This window comes from Diabrotica virgifera, chromosome 1, assembly GCF_917563875.1.
Source record: "Diabrotica virgifera virgifera chromosome 1, PGI_DIABVI_V3a".
NCBI lineage: Eukaryota > Metazoa > Arthropoda > Insecta > Coleoptera > Chrysomelidae > Diabrotica > Diabrotica virgifera.
The window spans coordinates 144621585-144643662 of NC_065443.1; the positions used below are offsets into that span (position 1 = coordinate 144621585).

General features: G+C 32.4%; 1 protein-coding gene across 1 annotated transcript in view; it reads right to left on the reverse strand.

Moving 5' to 3' along the window:
- LOC126878757 (venom carboxylesterase-6-like) overlaps positions 1–22078 on the reverse strand; it is a 65628-nt gene that overhangs the window by 38055 nt on the left and 5495 nt on the right. The window contains exons 3-4 of the mRNA XM_050641635.1: positions 16400–16549; positions 4274–4427 (exon numbers count right to left, since the gene is read on the reverse strand). Of these exons, the coding sequence (XP_050497592.1) occupies positions 4274–4427; positions 16400–16549 (304 nt within the window). The remainder of the gene's footprint in view (positions 1–4273; positions 4428–16399; positions 16550–22078) is intronic.

Consider the following 22078-nt stretch of genomic DNA (forward strand, 5'->3'; position numbering starts at 1 on the left):
AATATTTATTGAGTTATTTTGGAATGTTTATTTGTGTTTATTTTTCAACAAAAAAATCACCTTTTCAGGCAGTTTTTCACAAATAACTCAAAAAGTAAGTATGTTATCGAAAAAAATGTTCTTAGCAAAAATGTAGCTTATAAAAAAACGAAAAAAAGGATGTATTCACGAAGTCTATAGACACACAAAAAGCAAAGTTGGAGCTTATAAAAAATACGTTATTATTCATCAGATTCCAATTCAAATATTTCAACGTGAAATAACCAAAATATTTTAAGTATTTTTGTGGAAACTCATTAAAACTTTTTGAAAATGTGTAAATTTTATTTTGATTTTTTTTAAGTTTATATTCTCTTAAAAATGATAAAGGGGATATTATAACTGATGTGAAGGAGAGATTGTGTCACTGGACCAATTACATCCAACAACTATTTAATGATAAAAGAGAAGAACTGTCATTAAAAATCACAGAGGATACCGGACCACCAATATTAGAGAATAAGGCATCTATGCCATTAAAAACACAAAAGAAGGTAAAACTACTGGATCAGATGATGTGCCCATCGATTTATTAAAACTTATTGATGAAGATGCGATTTATGTAGGTAATAGTTGAACTCTTTAATATAATATATCAAACTGCCACAATCCCCAGACAATGGCGGCAATCGACCTTTGTAGCGATTCCCAAAAAATCAAGTGGAACAACCTGCTCAGATCACAGAACAATATCTTTGATGAGTCACACACTTAAAACATAGTTAAAAATAATATATAGCAGAATTGTTAAGGCTTTGGAATATGAAATTAGTGACACACAATTTGGCTCAAGAAATGGTATGAGCACAAGATATGCTTTGTTCGGCTTGAATGTGCTGGCCCAGAGATGCATGGACATGAATCAGGATAAACTTCATGGTTCTTATGTTTTGTAGACTTTCAAAAGGCATTTCATAAAGTTCAACATAAAAAGCTTGTAGATATATTAAAAAGCAAAAATGTTGACAGTCCTGATATGAAAATTATATCTAATATACACATACAGGGTGTAACAAAAATGTAGGTCATAAATTAAATCACATATTTTGGAACCAAAAAGAGTTCGACTGAACCTAACTTACTTTAGTACAAATGTGCACACAAAAAAAGTTATAACCCTTTAAAGTTACAAAATGAAAATTGATTTTTTTCAATGAATCAAAAACTGTTAGAGATTTTTTATTGAAAATGGACATGCGGAATTCTTATGACAGGAGCATCTTAACAAAAAATAACAGTAAAATTTGTACACCCCATAAAAATTTTATGGGGTTTTGTTCCCTTAAACCCCCCCCAAACTTTTGTGTACGTTCCAATTAAATTATTATTGTGGTACCATTAGTTAAACACAATGTTTTTAAAACTTTTTTGACTCTTAATACTTTTTCGATATGCCATTTTTTATCGGGATGCGGCTTCTTGTTTAATAGGTTTACATAAAAATTTTATGGGGGTTTTGTTCCTCTAAACCCCCCAAATGTTTGTGTACGTTCCAATTAAACTGTTATTGTGGCACCATTAGTTAAAGACAGTGTTTTTAAAACTTATTTGCCTCTTCGTATTTTTGCGATAAGGCACCTATTATCGAGATGTTGCTTCTTTTTTAATATATGGTTCAAAGTATACCTAAAAATGTAAGTTATAAATAAACTTTCAGATTATTAACAGGTCTTTATACTATACAGAGTGTTCCAACGAAAATTTGTCCCCCCCTCCACAGAAACTCAGAAACCAAGAGTTTCTTCACAAATTAACAATTGTATTGGAAATGGGACAAATTTTCATGCAAAATTCATGCCCTCGAATGTAACCCCTACTGCCCCGTATCAACCCCAGTTTTTTTTAAATAGCAAATGTAGTCGAGTGGTACATCATTTGAAAGGTAATTTTTTTCTCTATACGACCCTCTACTTTTTTTAATTTGCGTGGTAACTTTATAGATAATTTTGGATTTAACTAATTTATATAAATTTTCAGTCCAAAATATTTTCAAACTTATTAAGTAAATTAAAAAAAAAATAGAGTGCCGTGTAGAGAAAAAAGTTACCTTTCAAATGATGTACCACTAGATCACACTTGCTATTTAAAAAAAAGAGGGGGTTGATGCGGGGCAGTAGGGGGATGCATTTGAGGGCATGAATTTTGCATGAAAATTCGTCCCCTCCCCATATAAATTGACGTATTATTTTAATATTTTAAAGAAGTTCTTGGTTTCTGACTTTCTGGGGAGGGGGGGGGGTCAAATTTTCGTTGGAACAGACTGTATACAAATATGTGGTGGATTCGAAAAATATTCAAAATATCTCGATAAATACTAGCTTATCGAAAAAGTGCTAAGAGGCAAAACAGTTTTAAAAACATTGTGTTTAACTAATAGTACCACAATAATAATTTATTTGGAACGTACATAAAAGTTTGGGGGGTTTAAGGGAACAAAACCCCATAAAATTTTTATGGGGTGCACAAATTCCACTATAATTTATTTTTAAGATGGTTCCTGCCATAAGAATGCCACATGTCTATTTTCAATAAAAAATCTATAATAGTTTTCGATATATTGAGACAAATCGATTTTCATTTTATAACTTCAAAGGGCTATAACTTTTTTGTGTGCATATTTGTACTAAGGTAAGTTAGGTTCAATCGAAATTATGACCTGTATTTTTGTTACACCATGTATATTGGAATCAAACTGCCACAGTAAGAGTTGGCAACCAGGACACCCAGTACAACAACATATGTACGTTTTGCAGACGATACAGTAATAATAACGGATAACAACAATAAGAATGTAATGCAACGCCTTAATGAACGCTGCCATGAGTACGGACTAAAGTCGAATTTAAAGACAACTTAAATGCACGATCATGACTAAATCACGACAACAAAGAAACTTTTTAAGTTGAATGAATGAACATTTGCTATTTCATTACGTGTCTTAATGTCTTTTGTTTAGTCTACATTTGATGTTATCCATGTTTCTAAGTATTTGTAGTTATCCACACTCTGAATTACAGTATCTTCAATAGTCAATTGGATGTTTGCGTGTGCGTTAGAACTACGCCTAAAGATGCTTCGGTGTTACGTGTTCTCTACTCTTCTTTATGGCTTGGAAGCGTGGACATTAAAATAAGTCAATCTGAATAAGTTGGCCGCCTTTGAATTTTGGTGTTACAGAAGAATCCTACGGAGATCATGGATTCAAAGAATGTGAAACGTAGAAGTAACTAGAAGGATAGGAAATAAACCGGAAATAATATTAACTATCAAAAGACGAAAACTTGAGTACTTGGGACATGTGACGAGAGGGCAAAAATACTCACTATTACAACTTATTATGCAAGGCAAAATCCGAGGAAAGCGTAATGTGGGAAAACGAAGAACATCCTGGCTTAAGAACTTAAGGGAATGGTTCGAATGCAGTAATGCAGAGCTATTTAAAGCGGCAGTCCGTATTGCCATGATTATTTCCAACCTTTGATATAAGATGGAACTTAAAGAAGAAGAAACGTTTCTAGCATCAAAACTAAGCGAGTTACGCTCAAAATAAAGTTGGCACCTTTAGTTTTTGGTAAAAAAAATCGTGAAAATCACTCTCTAATTAGCACCCCAACTGAAATACATATTTCGTAACCGCTTTACCATTTACTTTAGGTATATAGGTATCGTTTATTGATCTGTAAGTTTGATGGAACTAAGTTTCTTAGAATTAGTCCATTTATCCATTTCCGGGCATATTTTAAACGTACGTTTTTTCACCCCCGAGAAAGGATGACTCTCACCCCCCAAGTAAAAGCAACCAACGCCTAAATCCAACTTTGAAGTGAAGGAGAAGTAGAACCTAAATCCAACTTTTCATGCAATTCGGTGCTGACCCTGAAAATTACACGGTATCGTCGTATTTCACGTTCATTTACCGGGCTATAAAAGTTATGGAGATCAAATTAATGAACAACGTTAGGAGGTGAGTAGAAAAAAATATGACACAAAATCTGGAAAACGGGAAACATAAATCGAATGACAAAAAAGCGTGAAACGATGAAAGAAGAAGCTGGCCCCGAAAAAGACATAACAGATTAACGTATCAGAAAAATTTGAAGGTCGAAGAAAATTGAAAAAAATATACATGAGTGATACAAAAGTAAAGAAGAAGTGGTACCAAAAGAAACATACTTTACATTTAATTATAAAATCTTTTGCTTGAATGTTATTATATTGAAATAAAGATGCTTACCAAGTACTCCTAGGCGATAGTTTATTGTTACTATTACTATATCGTAATCAATCAAATACTTTGGATCGAATGTAGATATTGAACCACTACCGAGAACAAAACCTCCACCATGTATCCAAAAATATACCGGTAATGATTTATCGGAACTGGGTTTCTACAAAATAAATATTTTTAATTATTTGTTTCTTTTTTTCAACAAAATGGTACCTAATATACAGGGTGTAACGAAAATACAGGTCATAAATTTAACCACATATTCTGGGACCAAAAATAGTTTGATTGAACCTAACTTACCTTAGTACAAATGTGCATATAAAAAAAGTTACAACCCTTTGAAGTTACAAAACGAAAATCGATGTATTGTTGTGGTATCAAAATTTTACGTTAATTATCAAAGAGGTATTAATTAAATTAGACTATCAAACTTTAAGTTCTCAAGGTTATTAGTGCTTAAAAAAATTAATTTCTGTACTGCATTTAGACTCATAGAAGCCAATTGGAAATAAAACAATTTATTAAAATCTAGACAAATATAACCGCAATAAATATAGTAGGTATATACTTAAAAACCAATTTATACAAACCATTACCAGTAATGGTTTGCCATGCAAAAGAAAATACATATTAAATATTCCCAATTATTATCTGATCAGATTTCTATAAATTGAAATGCCTTGATGTCACTCAAAAACAGAAAGTCACCAAGACCAGACGGAATAACCAACGAGTTTCTAAAATACGGAGGAGAAAGTATAACCCTAGAGATGACAAAACTTATACAAAAACTAATATTGCACTGCAAGATACCAGACACATGGAGAAACATGATACCAATGTTCAAGAAAGGAGACAAAGAAGACCCCAAAAATTACAGAGGTATAAATCTACTGAACACCGCACTTAAGCTAACCACAAAAGTCCTAACCAATAAAATCAATAAACTTACAACTTTATCAGATGAACAACAAGGACTCTGATTCGGAAGATCCTGCGTAAACGCCGTATTTGTACTGAGACAAATCACAGAAAAGGCCATTGAGTAAAATAAACCAGCATATCTATATTTTATAGATCTGACAAAGGCATTATATCGCATCTAAGTCGAAGACGTCTTACATTTACTGTGTAGAAGAAACATACCAATCAATATTATACAAACCATCGAAAACATCTATTTTCATAATCGAATACAGGCAAAGATAAATGGAAAACTAACGCAGTTTATACCAGTACAAAGCGGAGTCAGACAAGGTGACTCATTAAGCCCACTGATCTTTAATATAATAATGGACGTATAAAATAATAGAATCAGTACGTAACGGTCATGGTTACAGAATGGGGAATAAAGAAATCCAAATATTATGTTATGCAGACGACGCCGCTATAATCGCCGAGATCGAAGGCGATCTCCAAAGATTAACACACATCTTCAATACAACAGCCAAGAAATACAATATGATAATATCAGCAGGAAAAAACCAAATGTATGACAACATCTAAATACCCACTACGATGTAAAATTACTACCACTACGAAATTAATGGGAAAATAATAAAGCAGGAAACAAAGCTTAGATATCTGGGAATAGATATAACCCGTTACGGAGATGTTGAAGAGGAAGTACGACAACAAAGCTTAAAAGCAAGTAAAGTGGCGGGATCTCTTAATGACACAATCTGGAAGAACAAACACCTAAGACAAGACACAAAAGCAAGAATCTATAAAGCAGCAATTAGACCTATATTGACATACAGGGCAGACACAAGACCTGACACATCTAAAACGAGACGACTACTAGAAACAACAGAGATGAAAATACTCCGACGAGTATCAGGGAAAAGTCTGTTGGATAGGGAGAGAAGCGAAAACATAACAAGATCATGCAATGTAGAAGACATAGATGGATGGGTGACAAAACGGAAACAGGAGTGGAACGAACAGATTAGTAGAATGGCAGAGGATAGGATAGTACGAATAGCCCAAGATAAGTCATCAAATGGACGAAGAAGTATTGGCAGACCAAGAAAAAGATGGTGCGATAACTTAAAAAATTTAGGAGGCTAATATTGAAGAATAAACAAGCTTTAAAGCCTACATACAAGAATGAAGAAAAAGAAGAAGCCTTGATGTCTTATATTATATATATATATATATATATATATATATATATATATATATATATATATATATATAATCGGTTTTAAAACGTCTTGCGACGTTGTCCGATGCCTAATTTCCATGACACTCTATCATCCCATTGGCCCTCTCTAAGATCTCTTGCGCTCATCGCCTTCGTTACTCCCTCTCTCCAAGATTTCTTGGGTCTTCCTCTCTTTCTGCGGTTTGGTGGTACCCATTGCATAATTATTTTAGGGAGTCTTGAGTTATCCATCCTCTGGACGTGTCCGTACCATATCAGCTGTTTTCTTTCTATGTCTGTTGTTAGAGAGCCGTCAACCCCCATTCGCTGTCTTATCTCATCATTACGTATTCTCTCTCTGTGTGACACTCCTACTGATCTTCTAAAAGCGTCCATTTCTACTGCCTCCAGTTTTCTTCTGTTGTTTTCGGTTATCCGCCAAGTTTCTGCTCCGTACAATAGACTGCTTTTAATAAGAGATTCGTAGATATTGTGTTTTCTTCTTTTTCCTATTTCATGATTCCACAGTACGCTGTTTAGACAACCTATTGTTTTTCTGGATTGTGTTATTCTTCTCTTTATTTCTTCATCATCTTTCCCCGTTGTGTCAAAAACGATTCCTAGATATGTGTAATGGTCGCAGGGCATGATGATTTCATTATTTTCTAATGTGATGTTCGATAGTTCGGTACCTATTGGCAGGTATTTTGTTTTTTCTGTATTAATTTCTAGTCCCCACTTTCTATATTCTTCTTGTAATTTCCTTGCCATGTACTCTAAATCATCTTTATCGTTTGCTATAACAACCTGGTCATCAGCAAACTGCAATGTATATAAGCAAATCTCTCCAAGGTCTACGCCCATGCCTCTGCATTTTCGTTTCCACTCTTTCAATGCTTTTGCAACATATATTTTAAATAAGGTCGGTGATACACAGCACCCCTGACGTAGACCTTTATTAACCAGGAAGCTTTGCGATAATCTGTTTTCCAGTTTTTATTTGTGATGTTGACCCTTCATACAAATTTCTTAAGGCTTTTATTAAGGTGACACTAATATTCGTCTGTCGTAACACGTTCCAGAGTTTGTTTACAGGAACTGTATCGTACGCCTTCTGCAAGTCAATAAACATGAGGTGTGTTTCTTGATTTGTGCTTAATTTTTTTTCTATTAGTTGTTTGAGACAGAAGATATTATCAGTACAGCTTCTTCCTGTTCGAAAACCGGATTGTTCTTCTTCCTCTTGGTCTTTGTACTCCTTCTCAATGCGGTCTCTAATTATTCGTCCATACAAACGGCTGAATGTACTAGTCACTGATATCCCTCTATAGTTTTCACATTTAAGCTTATCTCCTTTCTTATTGATCGACGAAATATAAGCAATTTTCCACTCGTCGGGTACGGGAGAACCATTTATAAATTGATTTATGCACCAAGTGACGGTTTCAAACAATTTTTGTGATCCACATTTTATTAGTTCGGCTGGGATATCCCCTGGTCCTGGAGACCTACCGTTTTTCAGTTCTTTTATAGCTTTTCTAATTTCTGTCACTTGTATTGTTATATCTTCTCCTTCAATGTTAACCTCTGTTGATGATTGAGTTAAGTATTCGTCCCTATTTTCTGTCAGTAATTCCCCATAGTACTTTTCCCATTTTTGTGTGGATATTAATTGAATGTTTGTGCTCTTCCTTTCGTTAGTTCTTATTTTATTGAGGAACTTCCATGTTTCTGTACATTTTCTGCCTCCCAGGTAGGTATTAATTTCCTGGCACTTCTTATCCCACATTTCTCTTTTTGCTTTTACTGTTGTTCTTCTTGTTATTCTTTTGAGTTCCAGGTATTCATCTCTATCTTTTTGTTGTTTACTGCTCAGCCATCTGATATACGCTTGCTTTTTCTCTTCTACGAGTGCTTCTATTTCTTTGTTCCACCATAGTTTTTCACTTTGTCTTTGAGTGTTAAAGCCGAGTGCTTCTTCTGCAGCTTTTTTAACGCTAACGACTACATTTCTATATACCTCCTCTACTGTTGATGTTTCAGTTATATTCATTAGTTTGCCATCCAGTCTTTGTTGATATAGTATTCTTGTACTTTCTTGGGTCAAACTATCCAAATTATAACTTCTTTTTTCCAAAGCTTCTTTTTGTTGGGGTTGACAATTTGTTTGATTATGTGTTATTTTATATCTAAATGGACAGGTTACTTTTGATTTTACGACATAATGATCTGAATCACATGTTATTCCTCTGTATGCTCTTGTGTCCTGTACTTGCATATTAGTATTTTGTTTTATGATGACATAGTCTATAATTGACTTTAAATTTCTTGTAGTTTGGGTCCAGGTGTACTTGTGTACATCTCTATGTTTAAAAAATCCATTGGTTATTTTTAATTGATGGTTTTCACATATTTCAATTAGCCTCTCACCATTATCATTCTGGTTTATTTCTCCGTAGGGACCTACCACCTTATTATCTACTTTACGACCTACTCTACTGTTCAGGTCTCCCATAACTATCAATTCTCTTCTATTTCCAATTTTCGTAATTTCGTCGTTAACTTTAGCAAAGAACTCATCTTTGTTTGTGTAAGGTTCATCATCATTGATTGCATAAATCCCAAGTATCGTAATAGGTGTTTATTTTATCGTTATGTTTACTCTTATTATATTTTCGTCTATTGCTTCAAAGTCAGTGATTTTATGTTTATGTTTTTTGTGTATTAGAACGGATACTCCTCTTTTCGCTCTCTCGTGTTTTGAAACTCCGCTGAATATATGTACATAATTGTTTACTTTTTCTATACCTATTCCTTTCTTCTTTGTTTCGGTTAAGACAACTATATCCATATTTAGTTTTTTAATTTCTTCAGTTATTTCTTCCATCTTTCCGCTGATACTCTGCACATTCCAGGTGCCAATGTTCATAATCCTTTTCCGTCGCCGAAGTCGTTTATTATTTAATCCGTCCGAGATTCCGAGGCAATCTTTAGGCTTTTTGGTATTTTTCTAATTTTTACAAGTGACAGGGAACCGGCCTGACGTCTTAACCCCCTACCTGGAGGACCGGGTAATTTGTAATCAAGGTTTTCTTCCTTTAGATTGGTTGTCTTACAGGACTAAAGAGCCCAATCTGCTCCCTTTCTTTCGCCGTCGATGTTTCTTCGCCAACCAGAATCCACAACCGCCCATTTTAGATCCGATTCTGCAGTGGTATGCCGAAAAAACAGGCCTGCCACTTCCGCCATTGACGCCGAACCGAAGATCCTCTTCTACGCCGTCTCCGCCGTTGTGGTCTTCACCCGTATCCCTGGGCAGGGGTCCGCGTTATACCCCACAGAACTGGGTCCCTACCTGAACTTCGCCACCTGTTCACTCCGGCCTACTGAAGTGAGAGGTCTTATATTATATATAATTAATTATTTACTTGAATTTTCTTAATGTGTTTATGATAAATTAACAAAAAAACCGTTAAAATGAGTATTTTTAAAATTCGCTTAAGAGCGTAGGCACAAAATTTCGAGCATGCTTTCGAGCTTTTTAAATGCATTCATTTTTCGAATCCTGAGAAAACTAATTGGTATTTTTGAAAAATTTAGACGCAAAATGAAAGATTACATTATTACCGAAGGCCGAAAGTCCTTGAAAAGTTCTATAATGTTTATTCTAATAAGTTATAGGGGTAAGAGGTAACTTACAGTGGTAAGGGGTAAGTTACAGGACTTCAACTTCAACGTGTATTAGAAACTAAGAGAAATTACAGGCAAATGTAAAAACAGAAGAATAAGTAAACTTGTAAATGACAATGGAGAGATAATCCTAGACGAAGAGAGTATCGATAATACCTGGAAAAATTACATACGAAATTTATTTTTTGATGAGAGGGAGAACCAGTCCCCAATACTTACGGAAACAGGAGCACCTATACTAGTGGCAGAAATAATAGCAGCCATAATATCAATAAAAGAGGGGCGAGCTCCAGGACCACACGGAGTACAGTCTGAATTTCTTAAACTTATTGATGATGAATCTTTTTCTTTTCTTCAATAATAATATCTATGACACGTAATATCAGAATTACGTTTCCAAAGAAACATGGAGCGAAAAAGTGCGGAGAATATAGGCTAATAAGTACATACAGTGCGTCCATAAAGTAACGCATAAATTCGTTATTTCGTAAACAGTCGACTTTAAGGAAAAATCCCGAAACAGGTCGATTTTTATTTTTAAATTACGATTTTTTGGCATATATATTATACTAGTGACGTCATCCATCTGAGCGTGATGACGTAATCGATGATTTTTGTAAATAGGAACAGGGGTCATGTGATAGCTCATTTGAAAGGGTATTCAATTCTCTACCCAATAATATAAACATTAACATAATTATTTATACAGGGTGTTCAAAAAACATTTTTTAAATTAAAATAAGTGAGACAAAAAAAAAGAATACATGTAATTTATTTTAATTCAAAATGCATTTTACTGCTGTCAGTAAAGAGAAAAAAATTTTATTTGACAAATAAACATTAATTTTCGTTTAAACGAAATGTTCAAACTGCCAAGAGACAGGTAGGTGGCAGCTTTAACATTAAATTTAAGCGAAGAACAATATTTATTTGTCAAATAAACATTTTTTCCTGTTTTCTGACAACAGTAAAACGTATTTTGAATTAAATAAATTACATACATTCTTCTTTTTGTCTGAATTATTATAATTTAAAAAATGTTTTTTTGAACACCTTGTATAAATAAATATGTTAATGTTTATATTAGTAAATAGAGAATTAAATACCCTTTCAAATGAGTTATCACATGACCCCTATTCTCATTTAAAAAAACATCGATTACGTCATCATGCCCAGATGGATGACGTCACTAGTATGATATATATGCCAAAAAATCGGAATTTAAAAATAAAAATCGACCTGTTTCGGGATTTTTCCTTAACACCGCCGGTTTACGAAATAATGAATTTATGCGTTACTTTATGGACGCACTGTATAATGCATTAAAATGTTTCTTAAAATTATACATCGCAGACTATACAAGCTATGCGAAGACATAATACAAGACACACAGTTTGTTAATGAAAGGCGTAGGTACCAGAGATGCACTATTTAGTCTACAAGATGCAGAGATATGACTTGCGATATTTACACCTGATTTGTAGACTACCATAAAGCATTTGATACAGCTCAACACCAAAAAATGATGGATGTTATAACAAAAGTCCAAATGGATGATAAAAACCGGCGTATAATACAAAATTTATATTGGAACCAATCAGCCACAATAAGAACAAATCTTGGAGATAAACCAACGGAAGCGATCCAGATTCTACGAGGCCAGGGGCGTCATTTGATAGGGTCAGGGGGCATTTGATCCCCCCTGACCCTGAAAATGACTGAAATTTACAAAAAATGCATCAATTTTCATCATTACATCATATATAATGAATGCTTGCCCCCCCCCCAATCAAAATTTCAAATGACGCCCCTGTACGAGGCATTAGACAAGGATGTATACTTTCACCTATATTATTTGAGTGGCCTCATATCAAAGGGGGACATGTGTCATTCGAGAAGAAATGAGATAAATGGTTTTTTTTATACAATGTAAATCTCACTTCCTATAAGTTTTAGTTGATTTGTTGATTTAGCAGTCATGTGATCAAAATACAGCATTTTCATTGGGCTGTTGGGGAGATGTCCGTTTTTGAAATAAACCTTCATAACAGGAGTCCGTTTTTGACACAAGCATTCAACTGTGAAGCTAAAAATAACGTATTTGAGTCCGTATTTGAAGGAAACTATTATCACCGTCGAAAAGAACAGGAAACAGGGCCGCCGCTGAGATGTTGGCCGCCCGTGTGCAACTTAATATTTGCCGCCCCCCTTGCAACACTTTAGAAATATGTACAACTAGTATTTAAAGACATGTGCAGAAGATGCATAAAAATAATAAGTTGTAAATAGATAAATACTTGAACAATTTGAGTAATATCGATGATCCACCGCTCATTATATGTATATTGTATATCCTAATTTAAACTTCCATTTAATTAAAACAAACCGTGAATAATATAACATAAACACATAAAGAAACTAAAAACAAACTTTTCTGGCTTCCGCTACGGGAAAAATTTTGACAATGTCTTTATTTTTAATATCCAATGTCGCACACACTTCATGTTCGATAGATAACATTGCTAAAGCAGAAAGTCTATCTTGCTTCATTGAAAATCGCAAATAATTTTTGATAATTTTAAGTTTTGAAACGACCGCTCACCCTTAGCTACAGTAAAGGATAGAGTTAGGAATATACGTACGATTGTAGTTAAGTTTGGAAATGTTGATATAATATTATTTCGTAAATGTATTCAAGAATATTACCAGGACGTTTTTGTGCGGTAACATATGGTTGAATAGCTTTAATTTCTTCATATAAATCGGTTGCACTAATGTCAATCTCCGAGCTGTTTATGTCTGTAAGGGCTTTATACACTTTCTCACAATTGAATATGTTTATCCATTGAATTTCCAAATTCATATCCCTTTTGTTATCATTTTGCAATTCTTCTAAAGCATCATATATTTTACTCTCCCATCGCATGTCCAACAATGCTTTTAATGTCGACTTTGGAAGGTGCTTTAATAAAATTTTCCTTCAAATATTCGAAGAAGAAAAAAATATATATAGTTCCTGTACCTACAGTATTAAAAAATTACACAAACTCTAAACTTAATTTTACTGCATCATTCACCACCAGATTTAAACTATGTGCAGAAAAGGGAATAAAAAATAAACGAGGATATTTCTCTCGAGGATTTTCTGCAATCCAATGTGTCTACCACGCGCATATTGGCTCCATTATCGTAACCCTGTCCACGCATATTATCCATAATATTTATATTTAATTCTTCAAGTTTATTCTCTATCAATTCAAAGAGACCTTGTCCTGTTACGTCAGTTTCAGGAGAAAAAATATCCGAACTGGCGTTGAAGTTACACACTTACTACAATACACAATGAACACATCTTACTACAACAATTTATTGTTATTTATTTGTTCTACGTGCGTTATATCTGGGCTACAATCTAATATAATAGAAAAATATTTAGATTCGCGAAAAAAAGCACTATAAATGTTAAATGAAGCGCATTTTAGTATTATCAGGTAATAATAATATTAATTATTTTTTGGAATATTAGACTTTAGAATTAGAATTATCTGAAACGTTACTATTTAATTATTTGAACTTATTTGCGTTTAAAGAAAAGTAGTATCATTAGTGGCCTGCTTTAGGTCGTCCGTATTGTTGGCCGCCTGTGTGCGATGCACACTTTGCACACATGGTAGCGGCGGCCCTGGCAGGAAAAATTCTATACGAAACCACTACTAACTAAATTTTTATTTTTTTTTACACATGTCCGTCTTTGATATGAGGCCACCCATTTAACCTATATTCAGAGGAAATATTTAGTGAAAATTGCGAAGATGAAATACTTCTAAATGGAGAACGTATAAACAACATTCGCTATGCAGAGGACACCGTTATTTTTGCACATAGTTTGAACAGGTTACAGCAACTAATAAACAAAGTAAATGAAGTAAGTGAAAGATTTGGACTACAAGTAAACATATCAAAAAGTAAAGTTATGGTCATCAGCAAAAATAAAATTAGAGACGCCCAACTGCTTATCAAGAATACACCAGTGGACCGAGTAAAAAAGTATACCTATCTTGGAACAATAGTAAACGAACAATATGATCACCCACAAGAAGTAACATATAGAATAGAAAAGGCTAGGAGTGCATTAAATAACATGGCCAAACTCTTTAAAAGCCACAACCTTAATCTGGAGATAAAAGTAAGGCTCCTACGATGTCATATCTTCTCAATTATTTACTACGGAGTTGAATCCTGGACACTCACTAAAGCGATGGAGAAAAAACTTAAAGCCTTCGAAAAGTGGCTATACAGGCGAATCCTAAGGATATCATGGACGGACAAGATAACCAACGAGACCGTATTACGAAGAATTAGGAAAGAAAGAGAGGTGATGTATACCATTAAAAGGAGAAAGTTAGAATATCTTTGACACATAATGAGAAAGGGCACTAAATACAGATTACTGAAGGTAATCCTTCAAGGAAAAGTATTCGGAAAGCGAGGAATTGGGAGAAGAAGAATATCATGGTTAAAGGATCTGAGAAAATGGTTCTCCACAAAAACAAATAATCTATTTAAAGCATCAGTTAATAAAATAATTATAGCCAGAATGATCGCCAATATTCGAAACAAATAGGCACCAAAACATGAAAGAAGACAGGGGCAAAAAAGAAGAGAAAGTTTAGTGTAATTTTTAATGCTAAATATCTCATTCAAAAGAAATTTTTGTTTATTCTGAGGGACTTTCGGCACTCGGCAATAATGTAATTTTTCATTCTGCGTTTAAATTTTTCCAGAAAAATTGCGTTTTCTCCGTTTAAAATTGGCCAGAAATTTTGCGCCTACGCCCTTTGAAAAAAATTAATTCATTATATTCCATTTCATCTTTTTTCAAAGGAACCCTTTTAAATGTATGTATTTGATTATCTAATACCATCGGATTCGTTTTTTAATTATTATAAACAAAGCCCTCTGCGAATTTGAGGAAAAGAATCTTATATACAGCGTGTCTACTTAAGTTGGAAACATATGGGAAACTTTTTTGTTATTCATTTTACCAAAAAAAAATTATTCTTTATAAAAAGTTCTGCATGCTCTAAAACCTAAGATTCAATCATGAGATATTAAATTTTTTCAATATTATACGAGGTATGTCAAAAAATATGAACTTCGTTCAAGAGTAAAGTACCTTTATTTCTCTCAATATCGAAAATTCTTATTATGAAAAGTTGTTTGGAAATAAAAACTAAGATCAAATATGCAACTACATGCTTCTAACTGGAAAAAAATATTTTCCAAATTTTTCTCAAATTTATTGATACTAACTTCGTTTTTATTTTTTAACTATTTAGAATGGGAAATAAGCCACAATATTATTAAAAAATGATTTTTATTAACGTTTCTTTTATTTTATTTTCGTTTTTATTTATTACACATACGATAACTCTTTTATTATTACTTTTACGAAAAAAATGTATTCTTTATAAAAAGCTCTGTATGTCCTAAGACCGAAGATTCAACCATCAGATATCACATTTTATTAATTTTATACGAGGTATGTCAAAAAATATGAATTTCACTAAAGAGTAAAGTACCTTTATTTTTCACAATATTGAAAACTGTTATTAAAAAAGTTGTTTAGAATTAAAAACTATGTTTCAATATGCAATTACATCCTTCTAATCGAAATATTGTGAAATATAAAGGTACTATAATCTTGAGCGAATTTAATACTTTTTGACACACCTCGTATAAAATTAATAAAAGTTGATATATCATGGTTGTGTCTTAGGTTTTAGACCATGCAAAGCTTTTTATGGAGAATAACTTTTTTTCGTAAAATAAATAATAAACGAGTTGTCATATTTGTAATAATTAAAAACGATGTTGGGTATCCATAAATTTGAGAAAATTTTTGTTTTCAATTAGAAGCATGTAATTGCATATTTGATCTTAGTTTTTAATTCCAAACAACTTTTTATCATAAGAATTTTCGATATTGAGAGAAATAAAGGTACTTTAACCTTGACCGAAATTCATATTTTTTGACATACCTCGTATAATATTGAGAAAATTTGATATCTGATGATTGAATCTTAGGTTTTGAGGCATGCAGAACTTTTTATAAAGAATAACTTTTTTTCGTAAAATTAATAATAAAAAATTTTCCCATATGTTTCCAACTTAAGTAGACACGCTGTATATTGGTGTTTTAAGATCTTTGTTTAAGGTGTTTGACAAAATTCGAAATGTGATGTTTAGTGAACTATATTTTGTATTTAGTGTATAATGAGAAAAAAGAAACTTACTACTGGTGTATATACATTCAGAACCAAGCAGTCCTCAGATTGATCTGAGCCAGAATTCAAATAATTAAGCCTCATCGATATTTGTGGACAGGTTTTCTTATTTTCGGTGGCATTTAGTACTCCATCCCATGGACCACGAGGTTTGGACGGCTGAAACCAAAAATATTTATCAATTTTTAATTATCAAACAATAACAACAAGAATAAAAAACCGATAAACGCCGTAAACATAAGTGGCGCATACAATATTCCAGCCACAAAAGAGCTTATATAGTCGGTTCGCTAAACTCAGACACAACGGGCTAGTGATTTTAGTCTGTAATTTTTTTGTTTTTTGCCAATTTTGCCAAAATTGGCAAAATTACTAACTATTTAATAATTATTAACTAATCTTACGTGCATAGAAATCGGCCCACTTAAAAATTAGGTCATTTTTGATGACTCATATTTCCTAAACCTGTAGGCCGATTTAAGTGATTTTTCTAGCCTGATTCTTTAACAATACCACTATAATAATATTGTTGCTAAACAGGCAAAATTTTCATTGTATACCGGGTGTATCAATCAAACTGTGTTTTTTCCCAAAGTTCGCATCACCGTGTGGAATATTCTAGGATTTATAAAATACTGAAATTAAAACCAAACTATAACCTCACGTTTTCTTAAGATTCTGTTTTTTGATTTATTCGTTTATGTTGGATAATAAAAAAATTAGGTACTTTAACAACTAGACATGTTCTTCATCAATACACGGTGTTTCTTAATAAGTACGACAAACTTTTTGCGGTAATTCTGCATGAAAAATAATGACAGTTGGCTTCATCAACGTATGTTTGCAAATGTTTGGTTTCCGAGATAAGGGATGTTGAATTTTTTCTTAAAAACTGACGATTTATTTATTGCTTTAAAACCAGTTAAGATATGCAAATGAAATTTGGTAGGTTTTAAGAGATAGTTATTGCGGAGTTTTTTACATAAAATTAAGAATTTTATATTTACCATTAGCGTGCACACGGGTTTTCAGATTGGTCATATTACACGTATTCGCGCTAATGGTGAATATTAAATTCTTAATTGTATGTCAAGAAATGTGCAATAACTACGTCTTAAAACTGACCAAGTTTCATTGGCATATTTTAACCGGTTTTAAAGCAATTAAAATAAATCGTCAGTGTGTAAGGAAAAATTCAACATCCCGTATCTCGTAAACGAAACATTTGCGGACATACGTTTATAAAGCCAACTGTCATTATTTTTTCCTGCAGAATTACCCCTTAAAGTTTGTCACACTTATTTAGAATCACCGTGTATTGATGAAGAACATGTCTAGTTGTTAAAGTACCTGAGTTTTTTATTATCCAACATAAACGAATGAATTAAATAACATAATGTTAAGAAAACCTGAGGCTATAGTTGGGTTTTAATTTCAGTATTTTATAAGTGTTACAATATTCCACAGAGTGATGCGAACTTTGAGAAAAAAACACAGTTTGATTGCTACACCCGGTATACGATGAAAATTTACCTGTTTAGCAACAATATTATTATAGTGTTATTGCTAAGGAATCAGGCTATCACATATTTAAAAAATCACTTAAATCGGTTAACAGGTTTACGAAATATGAGACATCAAATATGATTTATGAATGATATTTTTTTGCCAATTTTGCCAAACTGGCAAAATTACTTACTAAAGTCACTAGCCAGTTGTGTGTGAGTGTAGCGAACAGACTATATGAATATTACGTGGCAGAAAAATGTATTTTTATTTTTATCTGTAATAAAATTTTAGTTTTATTTTAAAAGATTTTTGCATATAATTTGCTAAAATTTGAAGTAAAACGCTCCACAAAGCAGCAACTTTGAGACAGTATGCATCTTTAAGATCTTTTGTGGCGCGTTTTACTTTAAAAGCCAATATTGTGGAAAAATCTTTTAAAATAAAACTAGAATTTTATTTTCCATCAAAATAAAAATTCATTTACGCGCCACCTAATGTTCATATCAGCTCTTTTGTAGCTGAAATATTGTATGCGCCACTCGTTTTTACGGCGTTTAGAGGTTTTTTATTCTTGTATCAGGATTTTTTTATAGTTAGGCATTTATAAATTAAATGTACGCAGTTGAATGTAATAGTCTAAGAGCTAGTGAACCCTCCGACTAACGGTTTTCCTCTAAGGCTAGAAATTTGTAGAGTGATAATTCATAGCACACCAAGGCTAAAAACCATGACCTGGCAGGCATCAGCCCTGCACGTGTATCTACCAGGTGAATCGAAAAGTGCATAGTTTAGGGGGAAAATAAACTTTCTCCTGTAAAGTTTAAATTTAAGTATGTGTTTGAGTCATTTAGAAGAAAGTCATATTACCCGGTGATATTACCCGTATGCACGCCAATGGTGAATATAAAAATCTTAATTCTATGCCAAACAATGCGCAATAACTGCCTCTTAAAACCTACCAAATTTCATTTGCATATCTCAACCGGTTTTAGAGCAATAAATAAATCGTCAGTTTGTAAAAAAAAATCAATGTTGTTCTGAAGCTATTTTCTTGTGGCATTTTTAAAATTTTAACTATTTATAATGGGAAATAAACCACAATATTATTAAAAAATGATTTTTATTAACGTTTCGACGCCCAAATCGGGTGCCGTTGTCAAAATACAAAATACTACTAACATAAACAAAAATGTTGTTGCTTAGTAAAAAAATTCTTCTAATAATTTATTTAATTTGACTCATTCATATCGGCAATTCAGATATATATTGATACATTTTAAAGTAGAAGATGTGAGGAAAGAGGAGGTCAATAGAAAGAAAATACCACAATTAGTAAGTCAATAGTCGAGTTAGTACATATTTTATATTTTAGTATTACTTATATATCCATGTATTATTGATATTATTTATAATTTAAACAAAATTATAGTAAAGTCAGAATTTGCTATTAATTTTGAGAGTAAATTAAATATAAGACCAAATACTTACGATGTCGGGATAGTATCACGAGGTTTTTCCTGGTTTTCCCTCGTGATTTGCTATGAGATTTCTAACGCGAGAATTTTAATGTCACCGTTGCATGTGGTTGTCTTTTTAAAGACAGATCACATGCTATGATTTTTTTGTGACGGATATTCTTGAGTTGGGGTTGATTTCATGTAATCGAATGAACTATCTTTCAGTAAAGTCGTCCCAGGAACGCAACTCATAAATATTGGCAATCATTTTAAAGTCTTCTACTTTAAAATGTATCAATATATATCTGAATTGTCGATATAAATGAGTCAAATTAAATAAATTATTAGAAGAATTTTTTTACTAAGCAACAACATTTTTGTTTATGTTAGTAGTATTTTGTATTTTGACAACAGCACCCGATTTGGGCGTCGAAACGTTAATAAAAATCATTTTTTAATAATATTGTGGCTTATTTCCCATTATAAATAGTTAAGAAATTCAATATCCCGTATCTCGGAAACGAAGCATTTGCGGACATATGTGTATAAAGCAAACTGTCATTATTTTTTTCATGCAGAATTACCCCTTAAAGTTGGTCGCACTTATTTCACAACACTCTGTATTGATGAAGAACGTTGCTAGTTGTTAAAGTACCTAATTTTTTATTATCCAACACAAGCGAATGAATCAACAAGCAAAATATTTAGATGATCTAAGGTTACAGTTTAGTTTTAATTTCAATATTTTATATACGCTAGAATATTCCACAGGGTGTTCCGAACTTTGAGGAAAAAACACACTATCATTGTTACACCCGGTATACAATGACACTTATAAATCACTAAAATCGAACAACAGGTTTAGGAAATATGAGACATTAAAAATGTCCCATTTTTAAGGTGATCCGATACTTTTTTGGCGGAGTGTATAATAAAACAAATACTTATAGCAAACAATAGAAGCAAATACGAAGTGTCATCACCGCAACTGTCAAATAAATGTTACCAATTTATGCCAAAATATCACCTTCGTTCGATTTCAGTTACAGTGTGTTCCGAACAAATGTTCTTCATAAAAACGCTTTATAATCCATTTGTACAAATTAAATGAAACATATTATTGTATATTTCTTTAAGCTAACGTTAATTGAAATCTTCAAATATTATTTCTACGCGTATATAATAAAATATGTCTAGTGGCTGTAATTCCAATGTACTCGGCAAAATGATTCTAAAAAATAACACATCTACCGCCTAAATATTTCGTGTTGGTATCATGTAACGTCACGGGCTATGACGCGGATGACGTGCAACGGTAAGTATATTAGACGGTGTATACAGTGTGTCTGCGTAACTTGGAACCATATGGGAAACTTTTTTAATATCAATTTTACGAAAAAAGTTATTCTTCATAAAGTGCTCTGCATAGTCTAAAACTTAAGATGCAATCATCAGATATCAAATTTTATCAATAATATACGAGGTATGTTCAAAAATATGTATTTTGCTCAAGAGTAAAGTGCCTTTATATTTAACAATCTCGAAAATTGATATGAAGAAAAGTTGTTTATAATTAAAAATTATGTTATAACATGCATTTACATTCTTTTAATAGGGAACTTGCATAAAATTTTAAATTCGAAAAAAATGGTATAAATCACAACAGAACATAATTTAGAACCTGTATCAAAGATAAAAAAGTTTTGTTTGTCTTTCGTTTGGCCCCTAAAGACGACTAAAAATTCAACTTATACCAGCCACCCCAAAACGCTTCGTGACGTCACGGGGTTGTATGTTTACATTCTACACCAATTGTATATATAATTTTAAATAAGACATTATAAACGTCAGTAAAAAATACAGTTATGTGGCGTTAAAAGTGTTTTTGATCGTTTGAATTATTCATAGAAAATTTGTACTTTCACAAAATGGTTTTATTTTCAATAGTAAACCTTCTTTCCTTTCCTTCAAAAACTGTATCAAACTCCAATCTCAGCAAACTGGTATATATTCATACCTATTCTGTAACTCATTTCGATGATAGAAGTCAGTAAAATCGAATAGAAGTGACCAAGTCGAATAGAAATAGTCCAAATCCGTATTCCATAACTACTTCGGAATCTCTACAATCGTAATGTGAATAGAAATCACTTCGACAGCATTTACCCTGTCGAGATGAGATTTCGATTATCGGAATTGTGGTTGACGCAGGCGCATTTTGTTTTGTTTTGACGTTTATATTTTATATATAAAAATAATTAATTACATACTACTTATTTATAATTATTTATAGTATTTGTACCTTTTTTTAGCTGCTTAATTTTTAGTCTGTGGTGTTATTTGTTTAGAGAACTATATATATTTCATTTAGACATGTTGTACGAGTATGAATAATTGGACCTAACCTTATTTATTTGCTACTTGGCGTCTGAATGTTTCCCATTCACATTGTTGCCATATTTTGTTCGTATATTTCTTGTACAATTGCAATCAATGGTATAATGCACAAGAATAGCTTGATAAATAAATATTATACCAGTATATGTACTTGTATATTTATCAGTCAACGCTCATAGCCTGAACAAATTATAGAAAAGATGCCATTTTTGGGAAAAGTTGTTTAGCAGTTATTTCAACTGAAATCGAATCTTAAAGATTGCATATTATTAGTAATATCAATTTTAAATAATTTATTAATAATAATGAATTAATAACATCAATT